General features: G+C 59.1%; 4 protein-coding genes across 7 annotated transcripts; 1 reads left to right on the plus strand and 3 right to left on the minus strand.

The window, feature by feature from the left end:
- Positions 1-1,650: 1,650 nt before the first annotated feature.
- On the minus strand, positions 1,651-5,865 carry ISG20L2 (interferon stimulated exonuclease gene 20 like 2). Its single transcript, XM_030291552.4, has 4 exons — positions 5,756-5,865; positions 4,726-5,492; positions 3,653-3,853; positions 1,651-3,083 (listed from the first exon to the last, which is right to left on the minus strand). The coding sequence occupies exons 2-4, from the start codon at positions 5,461-5,463 to the stop codon at positions 2,970-2,972; spliced, it is 1,053 nt and encodes a 350-aa protein (XP_030147412.4). The 5' UTR covers positions 5,464-5,492; positions 5,756-5,865; the 3' UTR covers positions 1,651-2,969.
- On the plus strand, positions 5,830-11,318 carry METTL25B (methyltransferase like 25B). Of its 2 annotated transcripts, XM_030291508.4 has the most exons (7): positions 5,830-5,956; positions 7,128-7,308; positions 8,296-8,586; positions 9,327-9,389; positions 9,461-10,149; positions 10,846-11,033; positions 11,125-11,318. In XM_030291508.4, exons 2-7 carry the CDS (start codon positions 7,150-7,152, stop codon positions 11,295-11,297), a joined length of 1,563 nt encoding a protein of 520 aa, XP_030147368.4. In that variant the 5' UTR covers positions 5,830-5,956; positions 7,128-7,149; the 3' UTR covers positions 11,298-11,318. The 2 variants fall into 2 exon arrangements, with proteins under 2 accessions (XP_030147368.4, XP_041577103.2); XM_041721169.2 differs by having other exon boundaries at positions 10,846-11,318.
- Positions 11,319-11,395: 77 nt separating this feature from the next.
- MRPL24 (mitochondrial ribosomal protein L24) lies at positions 11,396-14,028 on the minus strand. Its single transcript, XM_030291579.4, has 6 exons — positions 13,879-14,028; positions 12,890-13,073; positions 12,721-12,816; positions 12,539-12,642; positions 11,662-11,792; positions 11,396-11,585 (listed from the first exon to the last, which is right to left on the minus strand). Exons 2-6 carry the CDS (start codon positions 13,067-13,069, stop codon positions 11,449-11,451), a joined length of 648 nt encoding a protein of 215 aa, XP_030147439.4. The 5' UTR covers positions 13,070-13,073; positions 13,879-14,028; the 3' UTR covers positions 11,396-11,448.
- A 1,507-nt stretch (positions 14,029-15,535) lies between these two features.
- Positions 15,536-21,645, minus strand: HDGF (heparin binding growth factor). Of its 3 annotated transcripts, none has more exons than XM_030291573.4 (6): positions 21,211-21,645; positions 16,711-16,787; positions 16,481-16,619; positions 16,213-16,389; positions 15,943-16,133; positions 15,536-15,859 (listed from the first exon to the last, which is right to left on the minus strand). In XM_030291573.4, exons 1-6 carry the CDS (start codon positions 21,295-21,297, stop codon positions 15,823-15,825), a joined length of 708 nt encoding a protein of 235 aa, XP_030147433.2. In that variant the 5' UTR covers positions 21,298-21,645; the 3' UTR covers positions 15,536-15,822. The 3 variants fall into 3 exon arrangements, with proteins under 3 accessions (XP_030147433.2, XP_030147435.2, XP_030147434.2); XM_030291575.4 differs by having other exon boundaries at positions 15,536-15,829; positions 15,963-16,133; positions 21,211-21,644; XM_030291574.4 differs by having other exon boundaries at positions 15,536-15,829; positions 21,211-21,643.
- Positions 21,646-25,453: the final 3,808 nt, after the last annotated feature.

The following is a 25,453-nucleotide window of genomic DNA, read 5'->3' on the forward strand; positions in this document are numbered from 1 at the left end:
CAGGATCTGCCCTGATTCTGGACCTTTACACAGCACCAGGACCTGCCGTGGCCCAGGACTCAGCTCCAGGACCCTGCCCTGATTCTGGACCCAGTTCCAGGACCCTTCTGTGATTCTGGACCCCGTTCCAGGACCCTGCCCTGGTTCTGGACCTTTACACAGCTCCAGGACCTGCCCTGGCTCTGGACCCAGTTCCAGGACCTGCCCTGGCTCTGGACCTTTACACAGCGCCAGGACCTGCCCTGTCCTGTGACTTCTACTCAGCTCCAGAACCTGCCCTGGTTCTGGTCCCCTGCTCAGCTCCAGGACCCTTCCGTGATTCTGGACCCAGTTCCAGGACCTGCCCTGGTTCTGGACCTTACACAATTCCAGGACCCTGCCCTGATTCCGGACCCAGTTCCAGGACCCTTCCGTGATTCTGGACTCAGTTCCAGGACCCTGCCCTCATTCTGGACCCAGTTCCAGGACCTGCCCTGGTTCTGGACTCAGCTCCAGGACCCTGCCCTGGTTCTGGACCTTTACACAGCACCAGGACCTGCCCTGGTTCTGGTCTTTACACAGCTCCAGGACCTGCCCTGGTTCTGGACTCAGCTCCAGGACCTGCCCTGGTTCCGGACCTTTACACACCTCCAGGACCTGCCCTGGTTCTGGACCTGTCCTGGTTTGGGACCTTTACACAGCGCCAGGACCTGCCCTGGCTCTGGACTCAGCACCAGGACCTGCCCTGGTTCTGGACCTTTACACAGTTCCAGGACCTGCCCTGGTTCTGGACCTTTACACAGCTCCAGGACCTGCTCTGGTTCCAGACCCTTACACAATTCCAGGACCGTGCCTTGATTCCGGACCCAGTTCCAGGACCCTGCCCTGGTTCCGGACCCTGATCCAGCCCAGCCCCACCCTGAGGGACCCCGGGGTGAGTTGCAGCGCTGCCCCGGGACCCTGCCCCGCATCCCGCACCCGCATCCCGCATCCCGCACCCCGCACCCCGCATCCCGCACCGCCGGGACCGGGGCCCGGCCGGCTGCTTTTCATTTCCAGGGCCATAAACCCCTTTGAGGACCGACCATTTATAACCGCTGTAAACCCTTAATCGCCGCCAGACCCGGCCCAGACACAAAAGGCTCCTCCGCCCTCCCACCTCCCTCTGCTTTTTGGGCTCTGACAGCTTTTCCCACCCCCACCCGGACCACAGGGAGGGGAGCAGGAGGGATGAACCCCCCAAAACCCCCCAGAACCCCCCAGAACCCCTCGGCCCGTGTGTATTCTCTCTGCAGCACTGCGGGGGGACCCAGACCCTCCTAAAAAAAATGAGGTTGTACCCCCAAAAACCCTCCCTCGGGTTCCAGCGCCTCGAACCAAACGCAGCCACGGAAACACGAGGAAATGTTGGAAAAAGTGACGCACCGGGGGCTCGGTACCGGCACCGGTACGGCAACACCGGGGAGCCCTTCCAGCCAGAAAAAGGGGGTGCGGGGGGTCGGGGAAGGGGCAAACTCGTCAGGAAGAAGAGGAGGAGGAGGAGGAAGAGCCCACGGGACAGATGTGGGAGGGTGCCGGGTGATGGCCCGGTAAGGGACCCCCCACCCCATCCCCCGCTCCCGCCCACCGGGGCCGGGGGCTCCTCCCCGCCGCCAGCGAAGGGAAAAGCTCTTCAATCATTTCTTTTTAATTAGATTTTTGCACATAAACCTTTCAGTTCAAAGCGGCTCCCGGCAAGGCTCGGGCACCGGTGAGGTTCCGGGGGTGTCCCCGGGGCGGTGAGGGGGGCTCGGGCAGACCATGCCCGACTTTGTGCCGCCCCTCGCACAAGGAGGGTGGAAATTCATCGAAAAAAGATTTCGCAGAGGGATGTGAACGCCAGCGGCAGCTCCCGCCGCTGCCAGAGGTAGTTCTGTCCATCCCCAACGCCCCAGGGATGGGGGCTGAGCTCAGGATGCCCCAAAGGCACTCCCAGATCAGGAGCAGCAGCAGCCCCGAAGGGTTTGGGGGTGCAGAACCCCACAGACCCCTCTGGGGGAAGGCACCGGCCCAGAGCCTCCACAGGTCCTGGGGGTGTCACTGTGGGACCCCCCCAAAAGGCAGGACCGGGCTGGGGGTTTCACTTTGGGTCCCCTCAAAGGCAGGACCGGGCTGGGGGTGTCACTCTGAGCACCCCAAAGGCAGGACCGGGCTGGGGGTGTCACTCTGAGCACCCCAGGGTGTCACTTTGGGTCCCCCCCAGAGGCAGGACCGGGCCAGGAGTGTCACTCTGAGCCCCCCCAAAGGCAGGACTGGGCTGGGGGTGTCACTGTGGGACCCCCCCCAGAGGCAGGACCGGGCTGGGGGTGTCACTGTGGGTCCCCCAAAAAGGTAGGACTGGGTTGGGGGTGTCACTCTGAGCACCCCCAAAGGTAGGACAGGGCTGGGGGTGTCACTCTGAGCCCCCCCAGAGGCAGGACCGGGCTGGGGGTGTCACTGTGGATCCCCCCCAGAGGCAGGACCGGGCTGGGGGTGTCACTTTGGGTCCCCCCCAGAGGAAGAACCAGGCTGGGGTTGTCACTCTGAGCCCCCCAAAGGCAGGACCGGGCTGGGGGGTGTCACTGTGGATCCCCCCAGAGGCAGGACCGGGCTGGGGGTGTCATTTTGGGTCCCCCCAGAGGCAGGACCAGGCTGGGGGTGTCACTTTGGGTCCCCCCAGAGGAAGAACCGGGCTGGGGGTGTCACTTTGGGTCCCCCCCAGAGGAAGAACCAGGCTGGGGTTGTCACTCTGAGCCCCCCAAAGGCAGGACCGGGCTGGGGGTGTCACTGTGGGACCCCCCAAAGGCAGGACCTGGCCAGGAGTGTCACTCTGAGCCCCCCCAAAGGCAGGACCCGGCTTGGGGATGTCACTTTGGGTCCCCCCCAAAGGCAGGACCAGGCTGGGGGTGTCACTCTGAGCCCCCCCAGAGGCAGGACCGGGGTAGGGGTGTCACTCTGAGCACCCCAGGGTGTCACTTCTGCTCCGGGTTCTGCTGCAGGTGCTGCTCCCACTCGTCCTCCACCAACTTGTAGAGCTCCATGGTGGCTCGGGCATCTTCCACCGAGGAGTGGCCGCTTTTCCCCACCTGTGGGCACAGACACAGTCACCACAGATCCCATTTTTGGGGGGGGGCAGCCAGAATTGGGAGGGATATACAGAAATTAGGGAGTGCAGGCAGCACCCAGCAGGGATGGGGGGGGGTGCAGGGAGATGAGGGTGTGCAGGAAGATTTGGGGTGCACGATTTGGGGTGGATTAGGGCATATGGGCAGCTCTGGGGGGCTGCAGGCAGATTGGGTGGGCAGATGCAGGGAGATGAGGGGGTGCAGGAAGATTTGGGGTGCATGATTTGGGGTGGATTAGGGCATATGGGCAGCTCGGGTGGGCAGATGCAGGGAGATGAGGGGTGCAGGCAGATTTGGGAGGGTACAGGAAGCTCTGGGGGGATGCAGGGAGCTTAGGGGAGTATGGGGAGATTTAAGGTGCAGAGAAAACTGGGGAGGTGAAGGAAACACTGTGGGGTGTGCATAAAGGAAAAAACAACTCTGAGGCTGCAGCTGAAGGAAGGGAAACTGAGGCACAGCGCAGCCTTGCTCCAGCGTTCCTGGGATCTCCCCCCTTCCCTCCCTGCCCGGTTTTGGGGTTCCCGGGGCACCTGGATGTCCTGGTTGAGCAGGGCCTTGGTGAGGCGCTTGAGGGACACGGCCACGTTCTCGGGGAAGCCGGCGCGGCGGTTCAGCAGCGGGATCTGCGCCGTGTCCCGCGTCAGCGCCCTGGGGTGGCAGTAGCGCAGCGCCTTGAAGTCGTTGTGGATGGCGTGGCCCACCACCACCTTCCCCGCCAGGAGCCTCAGAACCTGCAGCACAGCAGGGGGGTGAGCCCCAGGGACAGTTCCTGTGCCCCACAGGGCAGGGCAGGGACAGTCCCTGTGCCCCAGGGACAATCCCTGTACCTTGGGGACAATCCCTGTGCCCCACAGGACAGAGTGGGGACAGTCCCTGTGCCCCATGGGGCAGGACAGGGACAATCCCTGTGCCCCAAGGACAGTCCCTGTGCCCCACAGGACACAAGCCCTGCAGCCCCCCACCCATCTCCTCACCCTGCAGCCACCCCCTCCCACCCCTGCACTCCCACCCTCGGCCCCACAGCCCCCCACTCCATAACCTCTGTCCCCACAGCCCACACCCCATATCTCCCTGTCCCCAGCACCCCCACCCCACATCCTGTGTCTCGGCGCCTCCCACCCCATATCCCCTGTCCCCAATGCCCCACACCCCATATCCCTTGTCCCCACATCCCCCACCCCATCTCCCATGTCCCCAGTGCCCCCACCCCATATCCCCTATCCCATATCCTCTGTACCCAAAGCCCCCACCCCATATCCCTTGTCCCCACATCCCCCACCCCACATCCCTTGTCCCCAGTGCCCCCCACCCCATATCCTCTGTCCCCACATCCCCCACCCCACATCCCTTGTCCCCACATCCCCCACCCCATATCCCCCTGTCCCCAGTGCCCTCACCCCATATCCCCTGTCCCCACAGCCCACGCCCCACATCCCGTGTCCCCAGTGCCCCCCACCCCATATCCCCTGTCCCCACATCCTCCACCCCATCTCCTGTGTCCCCAGTGCCCCACACCCCATATCCCACTGTCACCACAGCCCCCACCCCACACCCCCTGTCCCCAGCGCCCCCCAACACCCCCCAACACCCCCGTGCCCCCCACCTCTCTCTGTGCCCTGCGGAAGGGCACGGCGCCGTCCATGTGCTGCCGGCGGATGCCGCTCCAGCGGGTCCGGTAATCCACGATGGGCGCCTCGGGCCGCACGTACCGGTCGTACATCACGTCCCCACCGTAGCTCACGATGCTGCACCGGGCCAGGGCGCTGGTACGGCCACCGGGCCCGGTGCCCACCATCTCACAGTCCATGGCCACCAGCTTGGGGGGCACCGGGGGGGCACCGGGAGCCGCCCCCCGACCCTTCCGAGGCTGGGAAACCGGGGGGGCTCCACCAGCACCGGCCCCCCGAGCCTTCCGAGGCTGCGATACCGGGGGGGCTCCGCCAGCACCGGCCCCCGGAGCCTTCCGGGGCTGGGAAACCGGGGGGGCTCCACCAGCACCGGCCCCCCGAGCCTTCCGAGGCTGCGATACCGGGGGGGCTCCGCCAGTACCGTCCCCACGACCCTTCCGTGGCTGTGACACCGGTGGGGCTCCGCCAGCACCGCCCCCCCGAGCCTTCCCCGTTGTTGTCGCAGCGGCGGTGCCGTTCTCCTTGGGGCACCGGCGCGGTTTTGGCCGCGATCGCCGTCCCGGTTTGGCCGGGAGCTGCTTCTGCCGCAGGACCCCGCGGCGCTCCAGCTCCCGCCGCCGCCGCACGAAGCGCTGGTGCTTTCGGTTCCCCGGTTCCTTCTGCGGCCGCGGCTCCGGAGCGCCGAAATCCACGTTGAGGATCAGATCGTCCATGGTGGCGGCACACCGGTACACCGGGGCGGCTGTGGGGAGGAGAGGTGGCTCAGCGCCGGGGCCCGCGGCACCGGGAACCACCGGGACCGGAGACCCTCGGGACCCCCGGTAATCCCCGACCCCCGGGACCCCGGTACCGGCAATCCCCGACCCCCGAGACTCCCGGTACCGGAGACCCCCGGGACTCCCGGTAATCTCCGACCCCCGGGACTCCCGGTAATCCCCGACCCCCGGGACTCCCGGCCCCGGTAATCCCCAACCCCCGGTTACCGGAGAAACCCCCGGGACCCACCGGCACCTCCGCGTCCCGGAACCGGAAGTTCCCGTGAAACACGCGGCCCTCGCTGTACCGGCAGTGACGTCACTCAGGCGCGCCGCGGCGGGAACTCGGCGGCGGCGGGGCGCGCGGTCGCGGCGGCGGCTCCGTGACGTAACCGATTACGTCATGATGACGCAATCACCGTTCTTCCTGTGACGTCACGAGCACCCGGGGGTGAGTGGCGCCCGTGGGGGACGCGGGGGGGGGGGGATGTGTGTGTGTATAACAGCCGCGTGACGTAATGGCGTGACGTCACTGCCCGGTGACGTCACGCGGGTGCTGAATGGCGCGGGGATGGGGTGAGAGTGGCGGTGGAACAAAATTTTGGGGTTCACTCAAGTGAACAGAATGAACGAAGCGTTTATATTACAGCGTGTAGGGTTGTGTGTTATATTTTAACCTTTTACTTAAGAAAGCTCTGCCACGGCACAAAAATGCAAATTTCTGACGCTCCTTGCATAAAGAACAATACCAGAAAGGACACAGAATACAGAATACAGTACCAAAAGATATAAAAAACCCAGATAAAGCGGCTCCTCTGTCCCCAAGCCCATCAAGAATGACAGATGTACTCAGATAAGCACCAAAACACCAAAAGCACACGCACAGAAGAGTTCAAAATTTAAACCATGAAGAAGACCATGATCTTCAGCCTCAAGAGACCACCAGGGACCCCCGCGGGACCACCACAGCAAACCACAGTGCCTAAATAGGGCGTGGGCCTGTTTAGCATGAGAGGCGAGGACAGGCTGGGCCAGGGGTTGAATATGCATTAAAAAGTTGTGTCATTTATGACATGTGGAACACCTTTGTGAATAAAGGAGTGGGTCAGACTGAGGATCGGGGAACAAGTTTTTGCCTATTACCTATATTAAATGGTGATTTTCTATCTTTTATATGGTACATTATGTGTTAAATGTTTATAGTTTTTCCCCAATGCCTATTACCTATATTAAATGGTGATTTTCTACTCTAAACCAATCTGTGAGTGCCAACATCACCAAGAACATGGAGGTGAGGAAGGAGAAAGAGGGAGGACAGGGCAGGCCCAAATCCCTCCATCTTAAACCTCTGACCCCCATGTACCAAACTAAACCCCCCTGCACAGCACTCAGAAATTCTTCCCTCTACTTTGTGACTACTTCTACTATAATATCTAAATTTTGTGACTTTTTGTTCTCCCTGCAAGGTTGGTAAATGGTTCCATGGTTCAAATCCAAAATTTTCCAGCTGCCTGCCAGGGTCTCAAAGCTTCTGACCTGGGCCCAGAACATCCAAAAATGTCTGAGGGACATTTTGAGTTGCTGTGGAGGCTGTTTATGTATTCTGTGTATCATTTCCCCAGGGTGAGGCCACAGAGCAGAGCCATGGCAGCTGCCCCCCATGGCACCCCCCATGCCCATGGCACCCCCCATGGCACCCCCCAGGGCACCCCCCAGCCGCAGCCGTGCCCGGAGCAGCGCAGAGCCGCCCACATCGTCCAACTGCTGACGCTCTACCGACCCCTGCTTGACGCCTTCGTCATCGTGAGTGTGCCAGGGCTGTGCCCGGGCTGTGCCCCTGAGCTGTGACCCTGATATGTGACCCCCTGAGCTGTGACCCTGAGATGTGACTCTGAGATGTGCCCCTCAAGCTGTGCACCCCGAGTTGTGCCCCCCAAATTGTGACCCCCCAAGCTGTGCTCCCCAAGGTATCCCCCTGAGCTGTGCCCCCCGAGCTGTGCCCCCCAAGTTGTGCCTTTCCCAGGCTGTGCCCCCCAAGCTGTGCCCCTCAGCTGTGTCTCCCAAGTTGTGACCCCCCAAGCTGTGCCCCCCAAGGTATCCCCCTGAGCTGTGCCCCATGAACTGTGCCTTTCCCAGGCTGTGCCCCTCAAGTTGTGCCCCCCAAGCTGTGTCCCCCAAGGCATCCCCCTGAGCTGTGACCCCCAAGCTGTGCCTTTCCCAGGCTGTGCCCCCCAGGCTGTGCCCCCCAAGTTGTGACCCCCAGGCAATGACCCCTGAGCTGTGACCCCCAAGTTGTGACCCCCCAAGCTCTGCCCCCCAAGGTATCCCCCTGAGCTGTGCCCCCCAGGCTGTGCCACTCAGCTGTGTCTCCCAAGCTGTGCCCCCTGACCTGTGCCCCCCGAGCTGTGCCTTTCCCGGGCTGTGCCCCCCAACCTGTGCCCCCCAACCTGTGCCTTTCCCAGGCTGTGCCCCCCAAGGCATCCCCCTGAGCTGTGACCCCCGAGCTGTGACCCCAAGCTGTGCCCCCCAAGCTGTGCCTTTCCCAAGCTGTGCCCCCCAAGCTGTGCCCCCCAAGGTATCCCCCTGGCTGTGCCCCCCAAGCTGTGCCCCCCAAGGTATCCCCCTGAGCTGTGCCCCCCGAGCTGTGCCCCATGAGCTGTGCCTCTCCCAAGCTGTGCCCCCCAAGCTGTGCCCCCCAAGGTATCCCCCCAAGCTGTGCCCCCCAGGCTGTGCCCCCCAAGCTGTGCCCCCTCTATCTCCCTTCCCCACGCCGCCCCCTTCTCCCCGCAGGATTTCTTCACCGAGGACCTGTGGGCACAGCTGCCCGCAGCCTGGCAGCCCTCCCTGGCCGGTGCCACCCCCGAGCAGCTGGCCGGGCTGCTGGGGGGCCGTGGGGACACGGGGGTCGCCTGGCCCCTGTCCCTGCTGGCGTTTGCCGCCGCTGCCCGCGCCCTGGCACTGCCCCGGGGCTGCCCCCGAGGGTCCCCAAGGTACCCCCCGTGCCAGAGCCACCAGCTGCACCCGCTGCTGCGCCGCCACGTCAAGCCCAAAAAGCAGCACGAAATCCAGCGCCTGGGCAAGGTGGGTGCCCCTCCCTGTGCCCTGATGTTGGAATTTGTGGGTGTTGATGATTCCAAGATTGTAGAAAGTCTCTGTCTTTCTGCCCCGTTGCCAAAGAAGAAGCCATAATTCGTCTGTGCTGTTTTTAAGGTTGTTTATTCTGTTTATCTCTAACATGTTCTGCTGCCCTGCCGCAGCTCTGTCCTGCAGGGCAGCGTGTGGGGCTCTGCCCTCAGTGGGATGTTACAAACATTAAATACCAGAAACTACGTGTACTATATTTATAATAATGTGCTAATATTTATCATCTACGTTGAACAGTGTGTCCCCAGCCTAAACTAATAGAAAAATGCTAACATTACTAAGAACATGGAGGTAAGGAAGAAGAAGGAGGAAGAAAAGGATCAGGCCCACTTTCTTTTATCTTAGAACTTTTGACTCCCCTGTACAAAGTAAAACCCCCCTGTACAGGTGTTAAAACCCCCCTGTATAATACTAAAAAATTTTACCCTCTAATTTGTGACTACTTTTACTATACCATCTAACCCTCTGTGACTGCTTGTTCCACCTTCAAAGTTGGTAATTCATTCTATGGTTTAAACTCAAAATCACAGCTGTTTTCAGCTGCTTGCCAGGGTCTAAAGTGCTTCTGACTAAGGCTTGGAACCTCTGAAAATGTCTGAGGGACATTTTTTGAGTTCTGACACCCTGAGACCCCCCAGTGCCCCCCAAGACCCCCTAAGAGCCGCCTTTGCCCACAGCTGCTGCTCCGGCTGAGCCGCGCCACCGGCTGCCAGCGCGTGGTGGACGTGGGAGCGGGGCAGGTAAGGGTGGGGGGCACAGAGGGGTCTCGGGGTGTCACCCCCAGCTCAGCTGAGCTCCTGTCCCCTCTCAGGGTCACCTCTCCCGGTTCCTGGCCTTTGGGCTGGGCCTGGGGGTCACCGCAGTGGAGAGCGACGCCCGCCTGGTGGGCCTGGCCCGGCGCTTTGACCAGGAGCTGCTGCGGGAGCTGGGCAAAACCAGGGGGTCCCAGCCGTGCCCCCTCACCCCCCGCGCCCCCCAGCACCTCGCCGGCCGCCTGGACCCCGCAGCTCCCTGGGGGGAGTTCCTGCTGCCCCCCGAGCCACCAGGAGCCGGCCCCGCTGCCCGGAACCCGCTGGGGGGCCCGGGGGGCTCTGAGGACGGGGGGCTGGTGCTGCTGACGGGGCTCCACGCTTGTGGGGACCTCGGCCCGGCCCTGCTGTGCCACTTTGCCCGCAGCCCTGCCGTGGCTGCCGTGGCTTTGGTGGGCTGCTGCTACATGAAGCTGTCGACCACCCTGCAGCAGCAACCTGGTTACCCCCCTGGCTACCCGCTGAGCGCCTCGGTGGCAGCGTTACCGGGCCACCAGCTGTCCTACCGGGCACGGGAGGCAGCATGCCACGCGCTGGAGGAGTTCGAGGGGCGGCTGCTGGAGGGCAGTGCCCACCTGCGTGCCCACTGCTACCGCGCCGCCCTCGAGAGCCTGATCCGCGCCACCGACCCCGCCAAGAGGCACCTGGGCCTGCAGCCGGGCAGGAAGGCTCATGGCCTCAGCTTCCCCCAGTGAGTTTGGGCAGGGGGATCCTCTCCTGCGTCCCCCCTGGTGCTCCCCAGAGAGCTCTTTCTGGGAGATCTGCTGGCGCTCCCCGAGTTTGGGGATGGAGGAGCCGTTTCTGGGATGTCTCCTACCCCCCGTGAGTTTGGGGAGAGAAAACCCTTTTCTGGAATTCTCCTTGTGAGTTTGGGGAGTGGAAAAACCCTTTTCTGGATTTCTCCTTGTGAGTTCGGGGAGTGGGGACACCCTCCTGGCCCTGCAGTGAATTTGTGGAGGGGGAACCCCCTTTTGGGACCCTCTTTGTGAGTGTGGGGAATGGGGTCAACCTCCTGTGCCCCTCCTGGCCCTGCAGTGAATTTGGGGAGGGGGAACCCCCTTTGTGAGTATGGGGAATAGGGCCAACCTCCTGTGCCCCTTCCTGGCCCTGCAGTGAATTTGGGGAGGGGGAACCCCCTTTTGGGACCCTCTTTGTGAGTGAATGGGGTCAACCTCCTGTGCCCCTCCTGGCCCTGCAGTGAATTTGGGGAGGGGGAACCTGCTTTTGGGACCCTCTTTGTGAGTGTGGGGAATGGGGTCAACCTCCTGTGCCCCTCCTGGCCCTGCAATGAGACTGGGGAAGGGCAGAACTCCCTTCTGGGACCCCCCTCAGGAATTTGGGGATGGGGGAGCCCTGCCTGGGACTCCCCTGCCCTCTTTTATGACAGATACGCCCAGCTGGGGCTGCCCCTGGCGGGGCTGGACCCAGCAGAGTTCCAGCTGGACTCGGGGGCTGTGAGGGCCATGCTGGAGCAGCAGCACAAGGTGGTGGCATTCTGCACCCTGGGGCAGCTCCTGGCACCTGTGGTGGAGACCCTCATCCTGCTCGACCGGCTGCTCTACCTGCGGGAGCAAGGTGGGCACAGGCGATCCTCCCCCCACTCATTTCCTCTCTCCCTGGACCCCTCTCTGCGTTCTCCCAACTCTGCTTTGCTTTTTTTTCCCAGGTTTTCACTGTGCCCTCGTGCCTCTCTTCAACCCTCGCTTCTCCCCGAGGAACCTGGTGTTGGTGGCTGCACGGACCCCGCTGGCCACGGTGCTGGACAAGGACAGTGAGGATGAGGATGTGGAGGAAGCAGAGTCCTCCCAGGAGGAGCAGAGCTGCCACAACCCACAATAAACTCGGGATTTTTACACTCTGGGGCTGGGTGAGAGTCAGAGCTGAACCAAAAGCGCCAAATCAGAGCCGCACCAAAAGCGCCACACGCTACAAACACAGCAAATCAAGGAGGGGTTTACTGCAGAGCCCGGGGGGCTTCCAGCTCCCCCAGTTAATACCAGTATGATTTCTTAGCCCGCCGTGTCTCCACGATCCCCATGGCATCCATGATCTCCTCCTCGAACGTCTTCAGCGACGGCCGGTACGTCTTGGCCAGCGCGTCCTCCTTCGACGTGTCCTTGGGGCCATCTGTGGGGGCGAGGGGACAGCGCTGACCCCCTGTGTGTTCCCCCCACGTCCCCCCTGTCCCCGTCACCCCGCTCACCGATCCACTGCTCGGGCACGACGCCGTCCGGGCGCGGCTGCGGGGGCACGGGCAGGATGCGGCCGCTGCGCAGCGCCACGCGGACGCGCTCGCCCTCCTCCGTGTACCTCCACTGCACCTCCGTGGGCTGCCTGCGGGCACAGAGGCCTCAGGAAACAGCACAGAACACCCTCCAACCTCTGGTTAATGCAGCATTCTCCCTTTATTCCAGAGAATACGAAAATTTTTATACACTTCTATAGTTTACAGTTTACAAACGCACTCTGATTAGCACACTAACATTATTTACCTTTACCTTTTCACACTGCAGCTCTACCCTAATTCACACTCTGATACCTCATTGCTTTGTAGCAACCTTAACATAATTTCTGACTGCACCACTGTGGTTTTCCCCGCCTCCACGCAGCCCCCCAAAGAATCCGACCAGCTCAGAGATATGGGGCTGTGAGGGGAGGAATACCAGGAGAGGGATAAATATTCAAAAGAGGCTCTTATCCCACGGTGTTGGAACAGCTCTGTTTATTCTGTGGTGTCCATGGAGAGCAAAAAAGAAAGAACAGGAAATCTCAGGGGTCTATATAGGTTTTGGGCAGGGTGGGCTTTCCTGGCTCTCCGTTGGGGCAGGAAGGAGGATCCAGGGGTTATCATGATCAGAGTCACAGGGTTTTGGGGGAAGGGGGGAAAAGGGTGTCCAGGAGCTCACCGTAACACACCACAACTAAATTCTCACTGCATCAAAGGCTCCTTGGCCCCACCAAGGCCTAGTCTGAGGGGTAGCTCAATTCTCCCTCCAGATATAAATCATGCCCTCTCTCTCTCAGAAATTCTGTAACAACACGGGGGACAGGACTGAGCTGGGGGGTCCCCAAATCCTCACCGGTCCTCGGGGTCCACCAGGCAGACCTGGCTGAGCAGCAGCGGCGCCTCGCTGGCGATGTAACTCCCCGAGTATTTGGCCGTGCGGTTGACGTAGCGATAGTGCTGCGAGGGCACAGGGGGTCACGGGTGGCCCGTGGGCTCCTCGTGGCCTCCCCACAGCCCTCCCTGCTCCAGCCTCACCGTGTTCAGGCCTTCCACCACCACCCAGTTGCGGGCTCGCACCACCTGGCTGACCGTGCCCTGCTTGCCCGCGTCCTTCCCAGCCAGCACCTGCACCTGAGAGAGGGGCAGAGGTGGGACCCCAGCCCGGCCACCAGCCCGGGGGAGCCTGGGGAGGGGGCAGCCTCACCGTGTCACCCTTAAACACCTTCCAGTCCTCCTTGGCGATGGGTTCCACGAAAATCTTGCGGCGGCGCTGTCCCGGCGGGTTGCGGAGCCGGGCGGTCATGGAGTCGGGGGGCCAAGTGCCGTGCCGGTAGCCCGGGGGCAACCGGGGCCGTGCCGCGCTCAGCAGGGCAGAGAGACGCATGGTGCTGCGGATTGGGGGTCAGGGGGGCTGTGGGGTCACTGGCCGGGTGCAGGGTCCGCCAGAGCCCCCCACAAATGGGGTCCCACAGATTCTCATCCCCCACGGGGCCTTTGGGGGATCCAGGTACACCCAGGTACATCCCTCACCGAGGTACATCCCTCACCCAGGTACATTCCTCACCCAGGTACATTCCTCACCCAGGTACATCCCTCACCCAGGTACATCCAGGTACATCCCTCTCCCAGGTACATCCCTCACCCAGGTACATCCTTCACCCAGGTACATCCAGGTACATCCTTCACCCAGGTACACCCAGGTACATCCCTCACCCAGGTACATCCCTCACCCAGGTACATCCAGGTACATCCTTCACCCAGGTACATCCCTCTCCAGGTACATCCCTCACCCAGGTACATCCCTCACCCATGGAGGGACCCAGGGATCCCACAGAGCACCCCCCCACCCCAAGGGGACGCAGATATCCTGCAAACCACCCAAAAGGGGACCTGTGGAACCCCCCCAGCTCCACGAGGAATCACACGGACACCTTCCCCTTCCCCCACCCAAGGGGGAACACGGGAAGAGCACCCAGGGGTCCCGCAGAGCTCGTCCCCCCAAAAACCACGGGCAGAGCTTCCCCCACCCCAAAACCCCCCCAACCTCCCAAAGGGAACCCGCAGAGCACAGCCCTTCCACCCACCCCGCCGGGAAGGACCCCCAGAGGGCCCCAAAGCCCGGCAAACCCCGCCGGTAGCCCGGGAAGGGTCCGCAGATCCCGCCCGGGGGTCCCGCACCCCGACCCCGCTCACCTGAGGGGCCGCACCGCTCCCGCGCTCCGGGGGGCGTGGCCAACCGCGGTGGGCGTGGCCAACCGCGCGGGGCACGCCGGGAGTTGTGGTCCTAGCGCGGGGCAGTCCAGGAGTTGTGGTCCTAGCGCGGGGCACGCCGGGAGTTGTAGTCCCAGCGCGGGGCACGCCGGGAGTTGCGGTCCCAGCGCGGGGCACGCCGGGAGTTGTAGTTCCAGCGCCCCACCGGCCCCTAGGCCCCGCCGCAGCCCCGGCCCACGGTGAGCGGCCGCCGGGAGCTGTAGTCCGGCCGCGGCTCCATCTTCTGCTGCTGCCCTCCCCGTCCCCGCGGCTGGCCCAGGGGCAGGGGACGCGCTCCCCTGTCCCCTCTGCAGGGAGCTGGGCACGGCCAACTAGGCCCGGCTGGCCTCTCCTGTGTGGGTTGGGTGTGTGGGGCAGAGTGGGCAAGAATGGTCACGGCCTGAGTCTGGCACAGCTCAAGAGTGTTTGGAGACGGCCCTCAGGCACAGGATGTGATTTTGGGGTGGCCAGAGCTGGACTTGATTATCCTGACAGGTCCCTTCCTGCTCACGATGTTCCGCTGTTCCATCCAACAGAGAAGCTGAGTGCTTGGACAAAGCTCTGGGACATTTGGGACATTGGGTTTGGGACATTTTGGGTTGTCCTGTGCAAGCCCCAGAACTGGACTCAATTCTTCCTGCTCAGGATATTTCACTATTCCATCCAGCAGAGAAGCTGAGTGCTTGGACAAAGCTCTAGGACATTTGGGACATTTGGGACATTGGGTTTGGGACATTTTGGGGCGTCCTGTGCAGGCCCCAGAACTGGACTTGATTATCCTGACGGGTTCCTTCCTGCTCAGGATATTCCACTATTCCAGCACAGAAGCTGAGTGCTTGGACAAAGCTCTGGGACATTGGGTTTGGGACATTTTGGGGCGTCCTGTGCAGGCCCCAGAACTGGACTCAGTTCTTCCTGCTCAGGATGTTCCACTGTTCCATCCAACAGAGAAGCTGAGTGCTTGGACAAAGCTCTAGGACATTTGGTTCATCTAGGACATTGGGTTTGGGACATTTTGGGGCGTCCTGTGCAGGCCCCAGAACTGGACTCAATTCCTCCTGCTCAGGATATTCCACTATTCCATCCAGCAGAGAAGCTGAGTGTTTATACAATTCTAGGATGTTAAAACTGGGAGCATTTTGGGGTGTCCTGTGCAGGCCCCAGAACTGGACTCGATTATCCTGATGGGTTCCTTCCTGCTCAGGATATTCCACTATTCCAGCACAGAAGCTGAGTGCTTGGACAAAGCTCTGGGACATTGGGTTTGGGGCATTTTGGGGTGTGCTGTGCAAGCCCAGAGCTCGCTGATCCCTGTGATCCCTTCCAGCTCAGGATATTCCATAATTTCATGATCCTAAAAGTCAAGGAGTGTTTAGACAATGCTTTTGGACGCTGGGATTTTGAGGTGTCATGTGCAGGGCTGAGATTAAGAGTTGATCCTTCTGTGTCCCGTCCAGCTCAGGGCATTCTCTGATTCTGTAGTTCCTATTTCAGCTCCCCTACAAAACCCTTCCCTGCCCCAGCCCCATCTCCCCCCACCCCAGAGCTGCCCCAAGGCTCCCAAAACCCCCACGCAGGGGGGTCCAGGCACTAACCCAGCTTTTAAAAAGGCAAGATTTGCTTTTATTTCAAATCAACTGCTCGGCCCCGAGGAATCACCAATACAAAGCGTGTGCCCACGGCAGGGCAGGCACGGAGCGCTCGGGGTCAGTACCGGGCTGCTCTGCATTCCTCTTTTTTTTTTTTTGGTAGTTTTTTTCTCTTTTTTCTTTTGGAAATTTCCTTTTGGGGTGGTTTCTCTTGTCTGGAGCTCCTGACACGAGACGAGCCGGCGTGGGGCAGCACCCAGGAGCCAGAGGGGGAAGGATCAGCTCGCCAGGGAAGCCACTACAGGCTGTGAGGAGCCAAGAAGAGAGGCAAAATTCTTGATCAGACCCCCTTGGTGCCAGGGGTGTCCCCAAAACCTGCAGGCTGTGAGGACAGGGCTCACCACACCACCACCCTCACCTCTCCTTGTGGTCTCTGACCTCCTCCTTGCCCTCCTGCTTGGCTTGGTTGGCGGCCGGCGTGTCGGCGGCGTCGCTGTTCTTCTCCCCTTCACCAGGGTTGCCTTTGGGCTCCTCTTTGGGCGCCTCTTCGTTGTCCACCTTCTTGTCCCCTTCTTGTCCCTCTGCATCCTTGGGGCGTTTGGGGGAATCCTGCCGGGGGGAAACTCAGCTCAGCCCAACCCAACCCCTGTCCCCAACATCCCCACGCCCTGCCCAGCCCACCCAGTACCTCCAAAGCATCCTCAGCTTTCCTCTTGGTGCCGCCTTTCTCGTTCTTCTCCTTGGACTGCTCGTCGATCACCAGTTTCCCCTCCTCGTCGCTGCTGCCCTCAGCGTTGCCCTTCTTCTCCCCGTCCCCCTCCGCCTCCCGCTCGGCCGCCGTGGGGCAGCTCTTCTTCTGGGTGGGCTGTGGGCATGGGGGGGTTCACAGCGAGCCCCCAGGAAGGGGAAACAGTTGGGGGGAGGTGGGATGGAGCCCCCCCAAGCTCGTCACCCACCTGGTAACCGGAGGCTTTGACCGTGGGGTTGTTCTCGATCTCCCACAAACCTTCGCTGAAGCCTTTCCGCTTGTTGGGTTTTCCAAACTTCTCCTTGCACTCCTCGTAGGGGAAGAGGTCTTTGGGCCCCAGGAATGCTCTGTGAAGGGGAGAAAACAGTCAGGGGGGGATCTCACCTCTCCCAAACTCACTGGCACCACCCGCCCTGGAAGCCCCCGGCTCCCACTCACGTTTCGTGGGTCCCGAAGAAGAAGACTTGGTATTTATTGGAGGAGGATTTGACTGCAGCTTCTGGCATTTCATCAATCTGTGTGACACAAAGGACAGGGTGACAGGAGAGGGCAGAAACCCCCGGGGCTCCTCAGACCCCCAGGACATCCCCCTACCCCCTCCATTGTCCTATGGATGGGCACAGCTCAGGAATGGAAAAGCCCTTGGGAATTCCTCCTGGGAATTTTCCTGCTGTCTGGAGACAGAGCTGGCACAAAGTGGTCAGCAGAACAAGTGCTTGTGCCCACACTGCTCCCCTTCTCCCACCCCGTGCCCCCCTAAGCTCTCATCTAGACCACCTCAGACACACTCAGCAAATTCAGGCGCTGCCAGCGGTGCCAGGGCAGCTCCCCCAGCCTGGCCAGCAATGGGGTCGAGGTGCCACCCTGGCCAAAAGGGGGTCAGCAGACATGGGGACGGCCTGCTGAGGGCTGTGGGGTCGAGCAGCAGCCGGTGCCAAGCCCACGGGCAGGTGCTGCTCCACCGAGCGCGGATAATCCCGAGGCGCCAAGCGGGAAGGGAGCGAAAGCAACTCCGGCTGCTTTTTATAGCAGCTAAAAATAACCCCCCCTGCAGCCAGCAGCCATAAATTCCCCGAGAAAACCTCCAAGGGAGGTGGAAGGAGCCGGAGGAGGATGCGGGTGGGGGTCTCGGGGCGGGTGCCAGCACGTCACCGGGCTGGACGGTGCCAGCGGGCACGGTCGGGATGCCAGGTCCCGTTCCCAGCGCTCTGCTGACTCATGGCACAACCTTTCCTCAGTCACCATGACCCCCACAGCTTGCCCAGCCTCAGTTTCCCCAGCCAGCAGCGCCAGGGTGTCGTGACAAGGTGGACCTGGCCAGGAGTTTCTCCTGATTGCCTTCACAGAGTTGGGGTGGCACCAACACTCACCCCTGTGCTGAGGGGCAATGCTGGCACAACCCCAGGGCAGAGGGGCACCAGGATGTCCTGGAGGCTCAATGTGATGTCCCACTCCTGGGTGGGATGTGCCTTTGTGCCATCCCCACTGCCCAAACGGGGTTTGGGGCGTGCAGCCCGTCCTGCACCAGGATCTGGGGGGGTTCAGGATTGAAGTGCTCCCACCCAGCGCCCTGGGGATGGTGGCAGTGTCATGTGCAAAGGCACGGGGACACTCCAGGAGCAGGGACAGTCCCCAGCAGAGCAGAAGGTCAGCCTGACCCTCGCAGCAGCCCCCAGCAGGACCCTGGCCCACGGTGGCAGCTGGGAGCAGCAGCTCCATCCCTGCGTGGCACCGAAGGAGGAGGAGGAGGGGACGATGTGACTCAGAGGGGCGGCCACCAGCCCTGTCCAGCCCTGCCCTGCTGGGGATGGCGCTCCCCCAGGCCACCTTCCTGCAGGTCACTCCTGGCACAACGTGCCAAAGGCCCCTGGGGCGCCCCAGGAACCCAAACCCTCCCCAGCCAGGCTTGGACAGGCACCCCACAACCCCTGGCAGTGCCAGGACCCTGATGGAGATTCCCCTAACAAGTTTCCAAACCTCCTTCCCCAAGGAAAGGGGGAAGAGGCACAGGCAGCAGCTCCAGGCATGGCTGCCACGCTCCAGGCATGGCATGCACAGTGCCACCGTGTCCCCAACCCAGGAATGAGGGGGTCCAGGGACAGCTGGGATCCCCCTGCCCCTGGGATTCCTGCCCAGCCCATTCCTGCCAGCACCAGCCCCTTATCACCCCCTCCTGCACCCCAAGGGGAGGCATGGCTCTATCAGCAGGGCGTGGGGACATGGGGCAGGAGGGTGACACCCCTGATAGTGCAGACAGCTGCAAACCCACCCAAAAACCCACATCATGGGGGGCCCAGCAGCACCGTCACGGCCGTGTCTGTTTGTCTGTCCCTGTCACTGGAGTGGGACAGGGCTGTGGTGCCAGGGTAAAGTCCACCCTGCCCATTTCTGTCCCCCTGCCAGCTCCTGCGAATGGCACTGGTGTCACAGCCCGGCCTTGCCCAGGGATCTGCACCCTGAGGCTCGGGGCGGGGGGGTCTGAAAATGGGCTGGGACAGGTCCCATGGAGGGGAAGCCCTGGAGCGTGGCAGGGGAGGGACGGGCACGTACCCCTGCTCTGGACTCTGCCCCCAACCTCTGCTCTTCACCTTTCAACTGCTCCACGCAGCACGGCTGGTGCAGCCTGCCCTGCGCTGGCCATGGGGGCTGGGAGCAGCCCCCTCGCTGCCTCAGTTTCCCCAGCGAGGACCTGGCTGTCGGGAAGAGGAGTTAATTAATGGAATTAGCTCACGTGGGTCACACACGTGGGGGTTCTGTGGCACCCCTGAGTCCCATGGGTGCCCCCAGGGATCTCCTCAGCCCTGGGGCCATCACTGGGCCCCATCCCAGCACCAGGCTGGCAGCGGGCACCGAATTAGGCGGAGCAGGATGCTGAGCCCACCATGGCAACAGGAGACGCTCGGGAAGGGGGATGCCAGTGGTGCCAGGCTGGTGCTTCATGCCCTGCCCTGCTGGCCCCGAGCTCTGCACAGAACAGGGGCTGCAGGCCTGGCCACAGCACAGGGAGGCACCAAGGGGCAGGTGACAACCAGGGCCAGGCATCAGGGACCCTGCGGAGAAGGGGTGAGGGGAAAAGGGAGGCAAGCATCACCCTCCAGGTGCCAGCGACTCATCTCCCCGCTCTCGTGCCTCAGTTTCCCCTCTGTTTAACGCTGCGCCTCTCAGGGAGAGGTTTCAGCCTCTCAGGGAGAGGTTTCCACCGAGCTGAACGTGTTGGTGGCACATTCCCAGGTGCCATCCTCAGGGAATGGGTCAGAGCAAGAACCCCTCCCCCTTCCATTTCTTCCCGTATCTTCCCTCTCCAGCCACACCTGGCTGGAAACAAACACCCCGGCAAACGCCACGCGTGGCCAGGTAAGGTTTCATCACAGCACCCGATTAGTCACGGGCAAACCCTGCCTGATTAGTCACGGAGGGCTGAGCTCCAAACCCCCCCAGCATCAACCAGCACCCCTGGGCTTGGGGAACCCAACCTCCTGCAGGGGAAAACATATTCCCTGCCCTCCCCAGCACCCCAAAATGCTCCTGTCGAGCTGCAGGAGCGTGAAACCCGAGTGGGGATGGCGCTAATTCTGTGCCCGACAGGAGGGATGTGAGCATCACCCCGGAGCGGCAGCAGCTCCAGCGGTTTTGGGGACCCCGCAGGGAGTGTTGGGGGGCTGGAGGAGGATGGGGCTGTGCCCGGGGGATTGTGGCTGTGTCCTGGAAGGGAAGCTGTGCTGGAAAAGCTGCTCCCAGGGATCCCTGTGGCTCCTCCTCGCAAAGCCGCTTTCAAATGCGCGTTGGGAGGCCGGTGCCAAATCCGAGCGGCTCCCAACCCCCTCCCGGCCTCCCCGCCAGAACCCGACAAACCAAACAAAAGTTATTCAAATCCGCCAGGGGGAAGGAGGAGGGGATGGGGTGAGGGGGGGTTTTAAACCCTATCGCCCCATTCCTCCCTTTTTTCCGCTCAATTTGGGGTTTCCAGGCAGCCCCGGTGCCCTTTAGCAGCAAGGCCGGGAGGGGAGTGCGTGTGTGGTGTGTGTGTGTGGGGGGGGAACACTCCAAGGAAATTTTAAACTGCATCATCAACCGCTTAAAAATAACCAGCGGCGTCTTCTGCAGCCCACGGGGGGCTTTGGGTTCATCCCGGGGGTCCCGGGACCCTCCGGGGGGAGCAGCGGGGTCGGCGCATGGTGGAGCCTCGACCCCCTTTTCCCCGTCCCAAATCCTCAATAATTCCATCGATTTTCCAAATTCGAACTCCCGGCACCCGTGGCGAGAGGTAAGGCCACCACCAGCCGGGGGACACGCTCGGGGACCCACCGGCGAGGTTAAAACCGGGGGGTTTGGTTAAAACCCCCCCCCGGTATCCCCCAAATCATCAGTGAAGAAGAGGAGGGGGAACGACCCGACCCCTCCGTGGGGTCTCGCAATGGGGCGGGAAGGACGTCCCGGTGCGGCCCCACGTGGAAAAGCGACCCCCGGTACCGGCGGGGGGACACCGGGGAGGGACACAAGGGGGGTCCCCACTCCCACGCGGCGGCAGGAGCCACGCGGTCTCCACCCGTGACCCCCTCCCTTCCCCCCACCCCGGGAGAAAAATGAATAAACAGCATAAAAAAAGCCCGGGGGGGAGCTCAGGATGTTGTTTCCAACACATAAAATCCACCCAATTCCAAGGGAATATCCCGAATCTCGGTACCGAATAACCCCCGGGCCCGGCCTTACATAAGGCACCGGCAAAGTTGGACCCCGGTCCCGGTGGAAGGGCACCGGGGGGATTGAAGGGGGGTTTGAAGGCTGACCCCGGTGCGGACACACCCCCCCGCCGGTAACGGGGGCAGCCTGACCCCGGTGCCCCCCCATCCCCCGGGGCAGCTCGGTTATGCAACGGGGAGCACCGGAGAGAGCACCGGAGGGTCCCACCGCCCTCCCAGCCCTTCCCCAGCTCCTTACCCGGGCAGGCCAGTGAGGGTAACCCTTCATCTTGGCGAAAACCAGGTCCCCGCATTTGTATTCCTTCTGCCGGTTGGACCGGGACATCGTGGCTGGCGGCTCCTCCCGGGACCGGAGGAACGGGCGGCGGAGGGGAGGGGGGGGGGGGGAGGGAAGGGATGGGGGAGGGGAGGAGGGGGGTTAGGGATGAAGTTTGGGAGGCAAAACGCGGCGAGGCAGGGGATTAACTAAAAAAATGGGGAAAAAAAAAGGAAAACACCCCAAAAAAACCCAGCAACAACAAAAAAAATCCGAAGGGGGAGGCGCGGAGGCAGCGGCTGCTCTGCCCCCCCCCCCCCCCGGTCGGGGTCAGCGGCGGCGCGGCGCAGCGGCGGAGGGCCCGAGCCCCATGCGGTTGTTTGTGTTTGAAATTCAATTGCTCCCTCCCTCCGCCAACCCCCCCCACCCCCCCAACCACCCTTCCCCTTCCTCCTCCTCCTCCTCCTCCTCCTCCTCCTCCTCCTCCTCCTCCTCCTCCTCCTCCTCCTCCTGCTGCTGCCGCTGCCGGTCGATGCGCTCGGCGCTCGGCAGCGCTGCCTGGGCGCGCACACGCACCGCGCGCACCCGACAGGCCTAAAATAAAAAAACAACAAAAACAAAACCAAAAACAAACAAAAAAACCCCCAAAAACCCCCTCAAAAAAAACCAAAATGTGCCCGGCTGCACGTGGCCCTGGTGGGGGATGTGGGTGGTCACAGGGAGTATGGGCTGGGAGGAGGAATGGTGAGAATGGGGTGTTGGAGAGGGGAAAATGGGTGTAAAAAGAGAGGAAAAAGGTAAAGCCATGCAGAAGAAGTGTAAAACAGCAGCAAAAATGGTGTGGGAAATATGTAAAGCAGTGGAAAAGTATAAGGTGAAAAACGGGTGTAAAACTGTGCATAGCTATGATGGGAAAAATAGGTGTAAAACGGTGTACAACCAGTGTGAAACAGCACCAAAAGAGTGTAAAAAGAGTGTAAAACAGTGCAAAAGTATAATGTGAAAATAGGTGTAAAACAGTACCAAAAATGGTGTGGGAAACATGTAAAACAGTGCAAAAGTATAATGTAAAAAATAGGTGTAAAACAGTGCATAACCAGTGTAAAATAGCATCAAAACAGTGTAAAAAACAGTGCAAAACAGTGCAAAAGTATGACATGAAAAATACGTGTAAAACAGTGCATAACCAGTGTAAAACAGCACCAAAATTGTGTAAAAAAACATGTAAAAGAGTGCAAAAGAATAATGTGAAAAACAGGTGTAAAACAGTGCATAACCAGTGGAAAACAGCAACAAAATTGTGTAAAAAACATGTAAAAGAGTGCAAAAGAATAATGTGAAAAACAGGTGTAAAACAGTGCACAACTGTTTTACAAACAGTGTAAAACAGGACCAAAAATTTTGTAAAGAACATGTTAAACAGTGCAAAAGTATAATGTGAAAAACAGGTGTAAACCAGTGCATAACCAGTGTAAAACATCACCAAAATTGTGTAAAAAACATGTAAAAGAGTGCAAAACTATAATGTGAACAACAGGTGTAAAACAGCACTAGAACAGTGTAAAAAACATGTAAAACAGTGTAAAACTGGCATAAAATTGTGTAAAACAGTGCAAAATTGGCATAAAGATATGTGAAAGTGTAAAACAGTGCAAAACTATAATGTGAAACCATGAAAAACAGGTGTAAAACAGCGCATAACCAGTGTAAAACAGCACCAAAATTGTGTAAAAAACATGTAAAAGAGTGCAAAACTGGCATAAAAATGGGTGAAGCAGTGCAAAACTGGTTTTAAACCTATGCAAAACAGTGCAAAAGCCACGTGAGACAGTAGAAAACCAGTGTAAAGCTATGTCAAATTTGCTGTAAGACAACAAAACAGTGCAAAATGTGCAAACCAGTCTAAAGCCAGCCTAAAATGATGTAGCAGCATCCCCTAAAAATCCCCACATCCTGGCTGCAGCTGAATATGTGATGGAAGAGCTTTTGAAAAGAGAGAAAATTGTGATTATGAGCATTTGGTGCCCACACAAGGTCCCCTCAGCCAAGCTGCACCGTTCACCCCCAGCAGAAAAATGAATTTTTTCCTTAGGAACTGCAGAGCTGCTGGGATTGCTCAGGGCACATAAAAATCCCTGGGAAATCTCTGGGTGCCTGGGGAGGAGATTTGGGCCCTAGGCAGCCTCAGTGTGGGGTTCCAGGGTGACAAAGGGGGTTTATTTTGATTTATTTCATTTATTTAGTCCTCACTTCAGACCAAACCTGGGCGCTGCTGTCCCAAACCTGGGATTAAACACAAGATTAAATAATTTGTAAAGGCAGAACCTCCACCCTGACCTGGCACTGGGGGTTCCTGGGCTGGGCTCTTTTCTTTCCATCCCCCTGTGTTTTCCTTGGCTTAATTTCTCCTAATAAGCTGCAAAGTAACACGAATAAATAATCCACAGGGTCAGGGCTGACAGCAGGATCCAGAATCTCCACCTGCTATGGAAAAATGGAAAAAGGCCGAGGGAAACAAGGATTCCTCCCTCTTTCTCCACAGCAGGAGCCAGATTTTATTTAAGCTGGGTTCCTCCTCTCCCTGCCTGAGTTCTTGTTGATTTTTCTTGGCAGAGGATGAGGGCTGCCTGGTGTTAGAGCTTGGGGGGGTTGAACCCCTCGGTGCTTCTCAGGGAATCACCCGTTTCCCTTTGCTAAATCCTAAAAATTTACACTTAGGACACAGTGGAAGAAATCTTGGAAGATCCCAACCAATCCCCCAGTGTGCAAAAGGCCAATCACTTGGTTTTTTAAAGTTGAAAGTTTAATGATAATACTACGGTTATAAAAATAGTAATACAATTAGGGTGAAAAACGCCAATCACTTGGTTTTTAAAATTTGAAAGTTTAATAATAATAATAATAAAATGGTTGTAAAAATAGTAATACCATTACAGTAATAAAATTTAGAGTTGGGACAATTACAAGACAATAAAAAGCAAAGAATTACAGATATCCAGATGCTCTCAGATCAGGAAAAGCATCCCTTGTGAACAAAGGAATAACCTTAAAAGCAACAGCCTGTTGCATATTCATATATCTCATACATGATGCATAAATCCCTTGTAAATTAAGAATTTTTCTGTTTTTTGTCAACTTCTTTGCCTTAATCCTGGTGGTTCCAAAAAGGTGGAAGAATGTTTGTCTTTTCTGAAAAGGAGGCTGTTTATGGGCCCCAAATCACTGTCATCTCTGTGTGAAGAGTTTCTTGATTCTCTCATCTCTTGCTTGAGCTAGTAAAAAAAATTCTACATTGCAGAGTTTCTATTTCAACATTATGTTGTAACCTAAAATTGTATTTAACACTCTACTTAAGAGAATTCATACAGCATCACTTTCTAACATTACACATATCATATTCATTCTAATATTTGCGAAAAGCCAATCATAAAATCTGCATTTTTCACACCCGGGATGATGTTTATGGTCACTTCCAGCCCAAATGATGACTCTGAGCACAAAGGGCGTTTGGCTGGGGAAGTGACAGCGACGCTGGGCTTGATCCACAAAAATCCCCATCTTTATTTTGGAGTTCTGTGGGAATCCATAACTTCCCTCTGGCTGCCCTGGGACCCTGGCAGGGGTCAGGAACCCCCCTGGACAGAGCCCCAGAGACACTGGCTGTGATCTCTGGCCATGGAAAAGAGTTTTCAATCTTACAGGATGAATTACAAGCTCTGAGTGTTTGATATGAATAATAATTAAGTGTGGCACGGGTGCAAAAGTAAAATTTTAGGATTCTAGATTAGGGGTTCAAAGGGGACAAGATGGAGGAAATTGGGTGTGTCTTGTCCTTTTTCTCCTTCTTCATGCCCTCCATGTTTCACTGTGGTGTTGGCATTTTTCTGTTGGTTTAGGCTGGGGACACACTGTCCAACGTAGGTGACAGATATTGGCACGTTATTGTAAATCCAGCACAGGTAGTTTGTGGTATTTAATGTTTGTACCATCCCACTGAGGGCAGAGCCCCACACGCTGCCCTGCAGGACAGAGCTGCGGCAGGGCAGCAGAACATGTTAGAGATAAACAGAATAAACAACCTTGAAACCAGCACAGATGAATTATGGCTTCTGCTTTGGCAATGGGGCAGAAAGACAGAGACTTTTTACAATCTCAGAATCATCAATACCACAGATTTCGACAGGTTTCCTTTGGATTTGTAGGGTTTGGTGGAGCTGTGAAAGGA

Source organism: Taeniopygia guttata, chromosome 25 (assembly GCF_048771995.1).
Source record: "Taeniopygia guttata chromosome 25, bTaeGut7.mat, whole genome shotgun sequence".
Taxonomy (NCBI): Eukaryota; Metazoa; Chordata; class Aves; order Passeriformes; family Estrildidae; genus Taeniopygia; species Taeniopygia guttata.

Bases quoted from the DNA above. Each gene is read 5' to 3' on its own strand.
- ISG20L2 (XM_030291552.4), bottom strand. From the start codon at position 5,463: ATGGACGATCTGATCCTCAACGTGGATTTCGGCGCTCCGGAGCCGCGG. The intron at 3,854-4,725 runs GTGGGGGGCACG...GCTGTGCTGCAG, and splicing joins TCCGCAGGGCACAGAGAGAG to GTTCTGAGGCTCCTGGCGGG. The intron at 3,084-3,652 runs GTGCCCCGGGAA...CTGTGCCCACAG, and splicing joins TGCTCAACCAGGACATCCAG to GTGGGGAAAAGCGGCCACTC.
- METTL25B (XM_041721169.2), top strand. From the start codon at position 7,150: ATGGCAGCTGCCCCCCATGGCACCCCCCATGCCCATGGCACCCCCCAT. The intron at 9,390-9,460 runs GTAAGGGTGGGG...GTCCCCTCTCAG, and splicing joins TGGACGTGGGAGCGGGGCAG to GGTCACCTCTCCCGGTTCCT. The intron at 10,150-10,845 runs GTGAGTTTGGGC...CTTTTATGACAG, and splicing joins CATGGCCTCAGCTTCCCCCA to ATACGCCCAGCTGGGGCTGC.
- MRPL24 (XM_030291579.4), bottom strand. From the start codon at position 13,069: ATGCGTCTCTCTGCCCTGCTGAGCGCGGCACGGCCCCGGTTGCCCCCG. The intron at 12,817-12,889 runs GTGAGGCTGCCC...CCCCTCTCTCAG, and splicing joins AGGTGTTTAAGGGTGACACG to GTGCAGGTGCTGGCTGGGAA. The intron at 12,643-12,720 runs GTGAGGCTGGAG...GTGCCCTCGCAG, and splicing joins TGGTGGAAGGCCTGAACACG to CACTATCGCTACGTCAACCG.
- HDGF (XM_030291573.4), bottom strand. From the start codon at position 21,297: ATGTCCCGGTCCAACCGGCAGAAGGAATACAAATGCGGGGACCTGGTT. The intron at 16,788-21,210 runs GTAAGGAGCTGG...TGTGTCACACAG, and splicing joins ACCCTCACTGGCCTGCCCGG to ATTGATGAAATGCCAGAAGC. The intron at 16,620-16,710 runs GTGAGTGGGAGC...TCCCCTTCACAG, and splicing joins TTCTTCGGGACCCACGAAAC to AGCATTCCTGGGGCCCAAAG.